The sequence below is a fragment of the Mastigoproctus giganteus genome, chromosome 2 (assembly GCF_048544385.1).
Source record: "Mastigoproctus giganteus isolate SK-2022 chromosome 2, ASM4854438v1, whole genome shotgun sequence".
NCBI classification, from domain to species: domain Eukaryota; kingdom Metazoa; phylum Arthropoda; class Arachnida; order Uropygi; family Thelyphonidae; genus Mastigoproctus; species Mastigoproctus giganteus.
Window position 1 is genome coordinate 261319837 of NC_143576.1, and position 14302 is coordinate 261334138.

At 35.7% G+C, this 14302-nt stretch overlaps 1 protein-coding gene across 1 annotated transcript in view; it reads right to left on the reverse strand.

Moving 5' to 3' along the window:
- LOC150090433 (uncharacterized) overlaps positions 1 to 14302 on the reverse strand; it is a 562729-nt gene that overhangs the window by 148045 nt on the left and 400382 nt on the right. The window contains exon 100 of the mRNA XM_090389881.1: positions 10433 to 10644. Coding sequence (XP_090246007.1) covers positions 10433 to 10644 — 212 coding nt within the window. The remainder of the gene's footprint in view (positions 1 to 10432; positions 10645 to 14302) is intronic.

Here is a 14302-nt window from a genome sequence, read left to right on the forward strand (position 1 = left end):
AAGTTCCCTTTCTCATCTAAAGTTGCAGGAAGTCCCCTTATTTGTCTAAAGTCAGCCCATCATATTTTAGAAACTATCCTGCTAGGCCTGTAATTGCCTTACAGTGGAATTCAGACATATTACAACTTTTGCCATTTCGCAACTGCAACAGTTAGGTTGCCTGAAAACAGCAATTTTTATGCTATACAGGGCACTCATTTCTCACAATGGATGCCTTAATCCCATGACTTCACTTCCTAGTAACTTTTGGTTCAGGGGCTAACTGAAGAGTGTGTCTCCTGGCAATATTCCTGACCCAGCAGCTCTGAAGGATAGTATTATATGCCACATGACAAATATGTCTCCTCTGATATGTTAGTTTTGACAGTTGACCATGCTGTTATTCCATTTGAGGTTTGCTAGGCCACAGTGGTGACCACGCTGAGGCTCATATTGAATGCTAATCAACAAATCCAATATTGTCACCTATAATGGGAAGTCTATACTGTAAAAGTTTTGCAGATGTGCTAAACAGCAATCATGCTTATATATTATGTGTTGTTGATAATGCTGTTACACAAAATGTTAAAACTGTAAGGAAAACAAATGACATGGCCTTCACATGGCACTAATGGCATGGTCTTCATTTGAAGTATGTGTCAGCAAAATGTTTTCCCTGGTGCTGACTTTTAGAACTAATTTTGGCTTTCATGCAGTTCTCTTCCACATCCTCTAAAGGACATTTCTGCCAAATTTGGTTGCAGTTCTTCCATTAAATCATGCTCTAGACCAGTGTTTCTCAACCTTTTCGTTGCTGCAATACACTGAGATCGAGCACTAGGAATCAAAATGTGACATCACATTGACCGCCAGAATGTGCTCAGATCGGTGCAGCATGAATAAACAAATTTTTTGTCTGAATAAATTTTTATTATAAAATTTAGATTTATTATTATTTTTTTAATTTGCATTTTCCACATCACACTTGAAGGATACTCATGGCACACTAATGTGCCATAGCACACAGTTTGAGAAACACTGCTCTAGAGAGATCTAAATAGGGATACTTTAATTGTAGGCAGCAAGTAGTCTGAGCAGAATCAATAATCGAACCACTGATATCAAGTTGACCAATCTGATTCATCCCCTTCCTTCTGGAGTTTATATAAGAAAAGAAGTCCTAGCCATTTGTCTCAGCATCCTTTGCCAAGGATATCTCGTAATCTGCCTTCGCTTGCCTAATCTCCTTTGTGACATGATTACAGACTAGCTTATATCTGCCGTAGGCTTCTGTGTCACATGATAATTTATATGCATTGCATGCATTTTTATTCTCTGACACGAGTTTCATTAGTTCATCTGACATCCATTTAGGTCTAAACCTTGAACACTATTTCTTAATCGGTATGAAAAGCCTAGTAGCTTCAACAATTAGTTCCTTGAATATTTCCCACTTAGAATTTGCTGTTGGTGACATCATCAGTTGGTCCCAATGTACAGAATTTAAAAACTGTCTCAGACCACTACAGTCACCTTTATGGAAGCAAAAACCCTTCCCTTTACACCTGATGGTAATTATATCTTTAAGTAAATCCCACATCAGTACACTGTGATCACTGCCACCTAGTAGTTCCTTTATCTGCAAATTCTTTATACATGAATAATCACTGCTGATAACTAGATAAAGAGTATTATCCTCTCTGGGTGCTTCTCAAACATGCTGCTGCAGAAAACAATCATCCAATAAATCCACAAAAGCCTTGCTAGTGTGCAAGTGACCAACCCACAAGTTCCAATCAGTATCTGGGAAGTTAAACTTCCCCATTATAACACAATCTGATTTACTAGCTCTTTCTATTTCTCTGTACAATTGTTCATTGTACTGATTAGAATCATTAGGCCTATAACACACTTCTACTCTCATTTCTGCTTTCCCAGTGCTTATGTCACACCAAACTGGATCAACATTGCACTGTCCATCTATGTCAAGTGGATGCACTTCCTTAGATGTTATGTTTTTTTTAATTAACAATATAACCCCTCCTCCCTTCCTATCCTTTCTGTACACATTGTACTCCCAAAATTCCAATCCTACACTGCTTATATCTGTGACACCATGTTTCTGATATCCCAACAATATCTGCTTTTGATGTCTTGATATCTCATATGTAGATCTTTTTAACCCTTTTGCTATTATGAAGTGTACCGAAGAAGAATAATAGTAATGTAAATTATTTTTAAATACAAAATAATTAATTGCTTTTCTAAATTAAACTTCTTTTTTGACCACTTCATCATCATCAGCCATTTTCAATCCACTGCAGGATGAAGGTCTCTCCAGCAACTTTCCAGTTCCTTCTGCTTTGTACAATGGCCATCCATTTGCTACCCACAAACTCATGAATTTCATCTGTCCATCTCCGTCATTGTCTTCCAGGTTTTCTTCTAGCTCCTCTTGGATACCATTCAGTTATTTTCTTAGTCCATCTGTCATCTTGTCTTCGCACAATGTGTCCTGCCCAAGACCATTTTAGTTCTTTAGTTTTTATAAGAATGTGGCGCCTCCGTAGCCAGGTGGGCAGGATGGGGTTCGAGCCCGTACCCACCAAATACGGAGGATGCGGCAGGTCAGGGAATGACCACCGCATATTCCCAGCCCACATAAAGGGTGAGGGTTGGCATCAGGAAGGGCATCCAGCTGTAAAAATTGCATACCAAAACAATAAAAAAAATGCTGACCCCATATAATAATGGGAAAAGGTGAGGATAAAAAAAAAAAAGTTTTGATAAGAATGTCCTTTACTTGAGTTTGCTGCCTAATCCATGTGTTTCTCTTCTTATCTAACAGTCTGATTCCCAATATAATTTGTTCCATTCTTCACTGTGTAGTTCTCAGCTTCTCTTCCATTCTTTTGGTAAGTGCCTGAGTTTCACTTCCATAAGTCATGGTGGGGAGTATACATTGGTTCATTATTTTACATTTCAGACAAATTGGGATATTGACCACATAGTGAAGTGTTTCTTCTAAACATTATACATGCGTGAGAAGCACATCCATATTATTTCATATTAGAATCATATACTTCACTTTAATTAGTAATGCCTTGGATTATAATGCAATGCATAATTATGTAACAATTGTAGAAATAATTTCTACAATAATTATATTTATTTTAATAATAGTTTTGTGAAAATTATAAAATACAGTAGAATGTCAGTTATCCGGATCAATTTGAAAGGCTGATCTTTCTTCTTTTTTTATTAATGGTAGTGCAGTAAGCTCCAGTTATAGTGATCACATTTACAAATTGAATTTTGATTATAATAAGCAAAGATCAAGTTTACTACCTGTTTATAACAGATTGTACAAACAAAAAGCCCAATAACCTGAAAACTGCGAATTGCTTTTATTGTTTTATGGCTGTGACCTCTAGAACTCTATGTGACCTTCAAAAATGTGCTTTAGAAAAAATATCACAGAGACTACTGGGTTTTCTCGGAAACCATGACTGAATTTCAGATTAGTTTAGCTCCAGATTCAGTAAGAATAATATCAGCCTGAAACTGTGCAAGTTATTATTTTTATCATTTTTTTACAGAATGTGAATGAAAAGAAAATACGTAGTTTTAACATTGCAACAAAAAATGGATATTATTAATAGAATTAGAAAAGGTGAAAATTTAGGAAATCTCTTCAAAGAGTTTAATATGGGGACTTCAACAATTTATGACCATCAAGAAAAATTCTATAGCTATAACAGAATTTGTGTCCATTATAGATAGTGAAAGAAAAATAATCTAGAAAGAAAAAATATCGAAACCTGAAAATGCTGCTTTAGAGAGTGCACTCAATTTATTTTGTTGTTTTCTTCAGAGTGAAGTTTAGGTGAACCAGTGTCTGGCCCAATCTTGTGTGTGAAAAAACATTGGATTTTAATAAAAAATTAATACGTATTAAAGATTTTAAGGCCAAGATTTTAAGATTTTTCAGCCAAGCACAGGTTGGCTGAAAAACTTTAAACTGAGACACGGTATGCATGAACTACATATTCAAGGTGAGAAACTTTCTGCAGATGAATCGGCAGCGGTGCCTTTGAAAAGGAAGTTTGCTTCAGTTATAGCAAATTATGAGAAAGAAAACGTTTATAATGTTGGTGAGAAATGACTGCACCAAGTTTTAAGATGAGAAAAGAGCAAGTTACAGTTGCTATGTGTGCAAATGCCACTGGGAAGCACAGATTGTCAGTGCCAGGGTAGGATTACCCATTAAGGCAATGAGGCACATGCCTAGGGCCCCAGGCTTTGGGGGCCCCCAAGCCAAGACATTTTCCTATAGTGTTCTTAAATAGATTAATGTTTTCAGTAAACATCATAAAAATCTTGATTATTTTAAGTGAAAATTTTTAATTTTTGCTTAAAATAAGACTATTATTAAGACAAATAGACAAATTTTTAATACGTATCTTGAACAGTGCGGACTATCTACGCTTTAAATAATGCCACAAACCAATGGCTGTAATGAGCCAAGAGCGATTAAATGCCTTATCCCTAATTTTCATTGAACACGAGTTTGCCGAAAAAATAAACTTTGAAGACATAATCAATAAATTTGCGAATTCTAAAATTCACAAAGTAAATTTGTAAAAACGACATAAAAAATTATTCATTAAACTAAAAAGTTTTATTATTTATCATCCTTTAACCCTTTAACAGGCAGAAAATCCAGAAGTTCAAAAAATTCAAAAGAAAAAATTTCATTTATTTGCCTATTTTTTTTGGGGGGGGGGGGCCCAAATATAATTTGCCTAGGAACCCCAACTATCCTTAATCCGCCACTGGTCAGTGCTCATTATTGGGTTGCAAAAACTGAGAGCATTTAAAAATATTTCTAACTTTCCTGTTTTGTATAAAAATCATAAAAATACCTGGATGGATGTTTCTGTTTTCCGAAATTGGTTTATAATTTTTTTAAAATTTAATTAATCTTATTTAATTTAATTGTAAGGTGAGATTAAATTTATTTAATCTTACTGGGAAAATTTTTCGGTTCAATTATCCGGAAAATTTGGCTATCCAGAAGAGGTCTGACATCAATTATTCCTGATAACTGACTCTGTAAGATGTAAAATCTTACAAGTATAATATTTTATAGAAAAGTGAGATTAATTTAAAGTAAAACTTATAATATAGCAATATGGGGGAGTGAATCCTTACAAGTCAAGAATATTACTAAGGTCACTCGCAAGGGATTAAATTAGACAACGTTTATAGATGGGGAGCGGTAAGCTGAAAGGCAATAGGGGTGTACTTCGGTTCCCAGCACACAGGGACAAACCAAAACAACACCTATTACCAACTGCTGTTGGTAATAGTTGTTAACTCTGGAAAACAATGGTGCGGTGGACCATGGTACTGTCGGGACATTTCTTTGATCGGTGACACCTGGAGACGAGTCGGGTAGTAAATACGGGACAAATATTGGAATTAGAGTTAAGACTGGCGTCTGGCTGTCAGTGATGGCAAGTTTTGAAGATCTTGTGAAATAAGTCTGCTAAAGTATAACTATAAGCGGCTAACTTCAAAGTACAGACAGCCTGAGAAATTTTACAAATTTCTTAAAATAAGAAGTTAGATTGAGCAATAAGGGGACAGCTTGGGAAAAGATAACATGAGCAAATAGGACAGAGTGAAAGTTGATAAAATGAGAAAGATTGGTTAAGACTCAGAACAAGGGCAGCCCTGACACATAGAGGCGGTATGTAATTCAGATGAAAAAAAGTGAGTGAACAGGGGGAGGGAGACACAGAACCCTGAGTTGAGTTTTATGTGGGTGTTTATGGAAATGAGTTAAGGGGAGACAAAGTTCAGATTCTTGTCGGCGTTTGGGAAAATGAGTTAGGACAGACAGTTGAGTCTTTTTGTCGGTGTAAGTAAAAATGAGTTAGTGACATGGACAGTTGAGTGTTTGGTCGTGGTAGAAAATATGAGTTGGTAACAGTTGACAGTTGAGTTTTTTGTCGTGTTAGAAATTATGGAGTGTAAGGAGAATTTTCCTTGGTGATTTTAATGTTCACAACTCCAGCTGGCTTCCGTTTTCTAGTCACACCGACCCAGCAAGTCGAGATGCTGAGGCTTTTGCAATTACTAATGACCTAGCACAGATTGTTCATTTACCTACAAGAATACCGGACAATCCTAATCATACAGCCAATACGCTTGATCTTTTTCTCACAAACAACCCTTCTAAGTACACGGTCGAAGTGAGAGGTCCTTTAGGCACTTCAGATCACAACTTGGTGATTGTCTCTTCTCCAATGGAACCTTTATCTCATGGCTATTCCCAACCTCGTATTGTTTGGCATTACAAGAATGCAAAATGGGATGACCTGCGAGACTTCTTTTCTTCTTTTCCTTGGTCGGATTACTGTTTCAAAACTTCTGATGTCAATGTTTGATCAGATCGTATCAGTGAAATTATTCTTGCAGGAATGGAATCCTTTATCCCACACTCCACTTTAAAATCTCGTCCCTTATCTAAACCTTGGTTTTCCAATAAATGTGCTAAGGCTGTTCAAGAGAAGGATGTTGCATATCGTAATTGGCTTGTTTCTAATTCTTCAGTTTCATTTTCTGCCTACAATAAAGCTCGCAACAATTGTAAAGCAGTTATTAATCAGTCCAAACTAGAGTTTGAACAGGCTAAGAGTAGAAAACTTGCTTCTTGCCCTAATGGTAGCCGAGCATTCTGGTCTCTTGCCAAAGCTATTGGCCGCAACTTTTGCCCATCTCTGCTCCCACCTCTGTCCAAACCAGATGGTTCTGTTGTCACTTCAGGCAAGGATAAAGCTGACCTGTTAGCATTCCATTTTTCTTCCAGCTCATGTATTTATGATCTTGGTAAAACACCTCCCACCATTCCCAACACGCTCCATTCAATGCCTCCTGTGGTCTTCCGTCAAAAGGATTTCAGAAGGATTTTGATGAATCTTGATGCTAAGAAAGCTCCAGGTCCTGATGGTATTTCTCCACTTGTTCTCAAAACCTGTGCTCCTGAACTTACTCCTATTCTTTGCCACCTTTTTTCCCTTTCTGATTCCAAAGGTGTTTTTCCTTCTGCTTGGAAATTTGCTCATATCCAGCCAGTTCCCAAAAATTGTGACAAATCCCTCCCATCCAATTATCGTCCCATTGCAATTACTTCTACTCTCTCTAAAGTAATGGAGAAATCAATTAACCGCCAAATCTTAAACTACCTAGAAACCTTCCGTCTGATCAACGATCGCCAGTATGGATTCCGTCAGTGTCGATCCACTGGTGATATTCTGGCTTATGTTACCCATTTATGGACTAATTCAATGGAAAGGTTTGGTGAAACACAAGTAGTTGCTCTTGACATCTCAAAGGCTTTTGATCGTGTTTGGCATAAAGGTCTTCTAAACAAGCTTCCATCTTATGGTTTGCCAATTGTTTTTAGTAATTGGTTATCCAGTTTTCTCTCTGATCGCTCACTGAGGGTGATCGTAGATGGCTCTCTGTCTTCTAACTTCTCCACTAATGCCGGTGTCCCCCAAGGTTCTGTTCTTTCCCCCACTCTATTCCTTTTGTATATCAATGACCTTCTTCCATTGACTGGAAATCCTATCCATAGTTTTGCCGATGATAGCACATTGCATTCAACTTTCCATTTTGAGAAACCTTGTCCTGCTCAATCAGCTTCAACTTCTCAAAAATCTGCTACCAATTCCTTAAATGCTGATCTTCAGGTAATTCTCCAGTGGGGCAAAGACAACTTAGTTGATTTCAGCCCTTCTAAAACTCAGTCTTGTCTTATATCTCGCAAAAAAGATTCTTCTGCTCCTATGCTTAACTTTAGTGACACTCCGATTTCTAGGCAAAATGATATATCTCTTTTGGGGATTACCCTGACTTCTAATCTCTCTTGGCACAAGCACATTACAAATATTGCTTCCTCTGCATCTAAAAAACTTGGTTTTCTCTTTCGCTCTCGGCGTTACTTTTCTTCCAAACAGCTGCTCACTCTGTATAAATCGCAAATCCGCCCTGCCATGGAATATTGTTCCCACATCTGGGGTGGTGCCCCAAAACCTCTTTCAGGCTTCTTGATTCCATTCAGAAGAGGGCAGTTAGGTTAATTAATGATTCATCTCTAACAGAGTCTCTCCACTCGCTTTCTCATAGACGTACTGTTTCTGCTGCATGCCTCTTCTACAGATACTTCCATGGGCACTGTTCTTCTGAACTGGCTTCTATAATTCCTGCCCTCTTTTTCAAAACAGTCCAAACACATGCCGCCACCAGCCAACATCCATTTACTGTCCAACTTCAAACCCACAGAACCAACTTTTCATCTTCCTCATTTATTCATTCAACTGCCGTTTTCTGGAACAACCTTCCTTCATACGTATTTCCTCAAAATTACAATGTACAGAAGTTCAAATCCAATGTCAACAAATATCTTCTTTCGTCTTCTCAACCTCCAACCCAAGCACGGTACTAAGTACTATAGGTTCTAATACCTCTCGTGTTTGGGGTTCACATAAAAAAAAAAAAAAAAAAAAAAGAATAAGCCTGTCCGTCATTGGAAGGCAAGAGCATTGGCCATTTTGCAATTAGTCTAATCGATTATCGGAAGAAAGGCAAGGGTAGTGACCTGTAAGCAAACGAGTGCTGTGAAATATTTCTTAATTTAATAAGAAGTTTTTAAAAGGTGGAGCGGAGAAGCGAGGGTGGCACCCTATGAGCTATCTCTTTGTGGATGAGCTGTAAAAAGTGGAGTAGAAAAGGAGTTAGTGTGAGATGCCCTGTGAGTTTTCTTTTTGTGAATAAGTTTTAATAAGGTGGAGAGAGAAGGAGTGAAATCCGCAAAATTAGTAGCTCGAGAGGAGCGAAAACGCAGAATTAGTAGCTCGATGAGAAGGAAGGAAGCAGCGAATGGAAGGTAGCCCGAATAAGACGGAGAAAGGATGCCAGACCCATGCAGCCAAGGGTTTCAGAAAATCATCTGTAGCAGATGAAGGAGATCCTCAGAGAGCCAAAAATGCAAGATTGAAACCTCCCCGGAAAGGAAAGATAGAAGTAGGTGAGTAATATAGTAAGTATTGTTAGTTAACAAGGACTGTTAGTGAAACAGTATTGTAATAAAAAAAAAATTAAAAAAAAGGGGTAGCACTAGAAAGTAAAATGATAGATAAATTATCTCTGAAGTAAATCATATATACTAACAGAGTTTAATTAATTAAAAAAGGTTATTGTAAAATGCAAGGGAAACGAAGGATGAGTAATAGATTAAACTGTTGTTCAAATAATTATAATGTGTTAGAAGGGTAGTAAAGTTTATAAAGAGAAACTTTGAATATGTTTTAATGATAGATAATTGAGTTATAGGAGCAACTTTGAATATGTTTTAATGATAGATAATTGAGTTATATGAGAAACTCTGAATATAGTGTTTGTATTGATGAGGAATTGCTGGTTTATCTGAAAGACTAATAACAAATAGAGACTTTAGGAAAGTTAAGATTGGTCTTCAGTATATTGTAACAGAATGGTGAGAACACAGAGTATAATGATGAAAGTAGCATATTGATTGTTAATATAAGAAACAGAATTGTATCCAGGAGTAAGTGAAATAGGTATGGTGAATGTGTATAAATGTTAGGAGTTAGTTAGGGCAAGAAGAATGAATCAAGTGTTTTCATATAATGGTCAACTCAGATTAGCTAGTGAAGGGAAACAGGAATAAGAATAATATATGCAAGGTAGCTTTGATTTAACTTTGTATGTCATATTACATGTTTTTTAATTCAATTGTATATTATGTTGTATATATATATATATATGTAAATAAACTTTGTTGTTTATTAATTTGTGAGTTTGTTATTCCTGAACACTCAGCCTTTCCAAAGGGAATTATGCATAATTGAGAAGTTCCCTTGAATCTGGAATTCTCCTGTGAAGCAAAGTCAGATGTGTACGTGGGGGTGTAAGAAATAGAGGTCTATATAGTTATAAGGGAACAGAACAAATAAGGAATATTTAATAAAGAATTATTATTATTAATATTCAAAATAAAATTAAACAAGAGTAAAGACATATGTATATTTATTAAGGACCCTTACTTTTCCCGCCCCCCACAGCTCTACTGTAATGATAATTCTTACATTATTATTGCATAAAGCAGATACCATTTATTATTATTGTGAACATATACTATTAAATAAATTAAAATAAATGTATTACTAAATGACAATATGGTTCTGCATTTAATTGTTGTACCCACAGCTATTCTACTTATGGACAATGTTAAATTCGCTAATTTTTACAGTATAAATTTCATTATAACATGTATGGCTCAAAATTTATTATTTATGTCTTGCAAAAATGTTCATTATTTTGAGGTGTACTGTGTAATTAATAGTATATTTATTTTTACCTCAGTTTATTACAGGCTTTAAATGATTGTATTGCAATACTAGGAGGACAAGTGGAGGTTGTACACTTTTCTTTAGAGTCCACAGTCCAGCTGTCACCAAATTCTTGTGCAGTAGAAGCTGGTTTACCATCAGGTGTTCGACGATCGTCTTGCTCATTCCCTGTGTAGTATCCACATAACCCTGCTACTTTATATAACAGTTCAGGAGATACCTTAAATTAAAATATTATTTAGAATTAGTACTTATGTAATGTGAGATAAAAACACATCAAAAAAAGATACAGTAAGACCCAGTTAAGAAGTTTTCCAAAGGACTGGATGTTTAGAACTTCTTAAGAGGGAAAAGCTTCTTAGAAAGGAAAATGACCTAAGGGCATGAAATATTAACTATGCAAATAAAAATGAAAAGATACACATATATAAGTTAAAGATCATTTTAAGTACTATTTCAGAATTTATAAATATTTTACTCTCCATATGGAAAACACTTTTAAACTGAGGATTTCTAATTGCTTAACATTCTGTTTATTAAACTCATTACCAAGTTGGAAGAATTTGGAGTTTCAACACACCTTAAAAGATCACAATTACAATAAGACAGAGCAAAAATCCACTAAGTAATTCAGAACTGTTCGCAACCATCAGAACTCAGCAGCAAATGCTTCACTGTGCTTCGTGTGGTCGACACTATCCAATTATGGATATTGATGAAAATAATTGCAATATGTCACTTCTGTTATATCAAAATGTTTATACTAAAAAGGTTTTAGTGCTGAAAGTCTCAGACTAAGAAAATTCCCTAATTGAACAAGTTAGTGCAGAGCATCATTTTAGTTTGTAGTAAATCGCTGACCAAAGTAGGTGAAATGGCATTGTTTCTATTATATCTCATATTGCGAATGCCTTCACAACAAGTTGCCCTGATATTGAACTACCTCGGATAAGGTAGTTCAATATCACTTCGACAGTGGATTCATTCTCAAATAGGCAACACTTCGCCAGTGGATTCTCGGCGAATATCACCACCCAGGAATGGTGGTATCCGCCGAGAATAAGTAACAGTAGTCTTCTCCACTGGTGAAGTGTTGCTTATGTGAGGTAGTGAAATATGAGGACTACTCATTGTGAAGGCATTTTGTTCACAATATGAGATGTAACAAAAATGATGCCATTTCACCTACTTTGGTGATTTATATGAACTAAAACAATACTATGAACTAACTTGTTCAATTATCAAAATGTTTATATTGTTTTATATTTTTTTAATATAAAAATAAAGAATTTCTATATTTAAAAAAATGCATTAAATGGGAAAATGTCATTATAATAATACACCATGTATCCTTTATCATGAACTTTTTATGCGGGAAAACTCCTTACATGGGAAAATAATACATAGAGTTGAAATTGGGAATAAAGAAACCAAACCTAATACATGGGAAAACTTCTTATGTGGGAATTTCTTATCTGGGTTCTACTGTATCTGCATTATGGGTGAATTAATTTAAAGCTGACAGGATGCTATGAGGAAGTAAATAACATAACTAATAGACATAAAGCAGAAATAAACTGCCAACCAAATACATTCAAGATCATTTCTGCTTAATTGTAAGAAATAGTGCAGCTGAGCAGCATTACAAAAAACAAAATTAAACATCTTTATTGCAATAAAACTGTATGTGAATTATAAGAAATTATAAATGATAATAATAATACTAGTAGTAATAATAAAAAAAATTATTAATTTCCAAATATTTGCAATTCACAAATTACAGTTGCAAAAATAGAAAAAAATTCAGAAGTACAACTCTTTCTTTTAAATAATATGTTATGGTGGTCAGCCAAAAAGTTAATAAGCACCATCAAGTAGGATTTTTGTCTATACTTCTTGTACTCGTACTCTAAAGTTTCGGCTGGTAAGGTGATATGTGCAGATGTACATATACATATAAGATACAGTTTTTAAAGCCAGATAACTTTAAAACAATGTACTTTGTAGGTTAGGCAAATCTTAAGCTGCAGATAAAAAGTGGCCACAATTGCCAGGAAATACCAGATTAAAATTTCTTCCAAGGGAGCAAGAAGACAAAATGCATACTTATGTATTTTGTATTTTACCAAACATCTTGCACTGCTTCTACTGGAATGAGCAGAAGCCTGAAAAACAAGATGCAGGATATTTCAGAGACTGCTGGGAGTCATTGCGGTACAAGTAAACACATGGGTTGTGTTAGGGTGCCTATGAATAGAAACAGGTGCATGTATACTTGCGTGTACACCAATGCTAGGAGTTTGGTAAATAAATTTGATGAATTTGAGGTATTGCTCAAAGCATCAAAGGTGGATATTGTTGGAATATCAGAGACGTGGTGTCACACAGATATAAGGAATGCAGAACTGGAATTTGGGGAGTACAATGTCTACAGAAGGGATAGACAGGATAGGAAGGGAGGAGGGGTTATGCTATTAGTTAAGAAACACATAAAATCCAAGGAAGTGAAGCCAGTCGACATCGCTGGACAGTGCAGTGTCGAGCCAGTTTGGTGTGACATAAGCATTGGGAGATCAAAATTGAGAGTAGGAGTGTGCTATAGGCCTAATGACTCTGATGAGTATAATAAGAAACTGTACAGGGAAATAGAGTGGGCCAGTAAATCAGAGAGTCTTATAATGGGGAATTTTAATTTCCCAGATATTATTGACTGGAATTTGTGGGTTGGTTGCTCACACACTAGCAAGTCTTTTGTGGATTTATTGGATGATTGTTTTCTACATTACCATGTTCGGGAGGCAACAAGAGGGAGTAATACTCTTGATTTGATTACCAGTAGTGATTCTTCATGCATTAAGAATCTGCAGACAGAGGGGAACCACTAGGTGGCAGTGATCACAGTGTGCTGAAGTGGAATTTACTCAAAGAGGTAACTACAATCAAGGGTAAAGGGAAGGGTTATTGCTTTCGTAAAGGTGACTACGATGGTCTGAGACAGTATTTAAATTCTATACAGTGGGACCAACTGAAGATGTTACCAACAGCAAATTCAAAATGGGAAGCATTCCGACCCACCTAACACTGCCTGAATAGCATGAAATATTTTTGCACCCCTTCTATTTAAGTGTATCCAATCCCTGTCTGAACACATGCTGTAACCAGTCATTTTACATCCATTTACCGTTCAACTTCAAGCTCAAAGAGCCAACTTTTCTTCTTACTCATTTATCTCTTCAACTTCAGATTTCTGAAATTACCTTTTTTCACATGTTTTCCCACAAATTGCAATCTGCAAAAATTGAAGTCTAATGCCAAAAAGTCTTCTTCTTCTGTCTTCCTAACCTTCAATCCATGCACAGTACTAAGTATACCTTTCATATTTAGGGTTTTAATAAAAAAAATACTTATTCCTTGTTTCCTTCTAGAATTTATTGATTCCTCCTATTTTCTCCATCTGTTGTCATTTACTCAGCTTATTTTAGGCACTAATAATTTCTTACATTTTTATATGTTTATTTGAAAACAGTAAGTTCTTGTTTTATTATTTTCATATATTTTCTTACTTTGTTCGATCCTCTGTTGGTTCAACTGCAAACTGCATGCTTGTTTTTAATAATATTTTTTTTCATAAGTTTTTTGGCCTGAAACTTCCTAATTTGCTAAATTCTAATTTCAAACTCTAACTATTTGCATGCATAATGTTTATGTCAGAAACAGTGGCCTACATGTTCCTGTATTTTCTCAAAATTTCAGTGGTTGACTCTTGCCAAAGGACACCACAGTTGTTCATTATATGAATTTTTTTTTGTATGCTACAGAATCATTTGTTTGAGCATGAACTTGAACCTATATGCAAATTAAGTTGTTGCACACTGCTA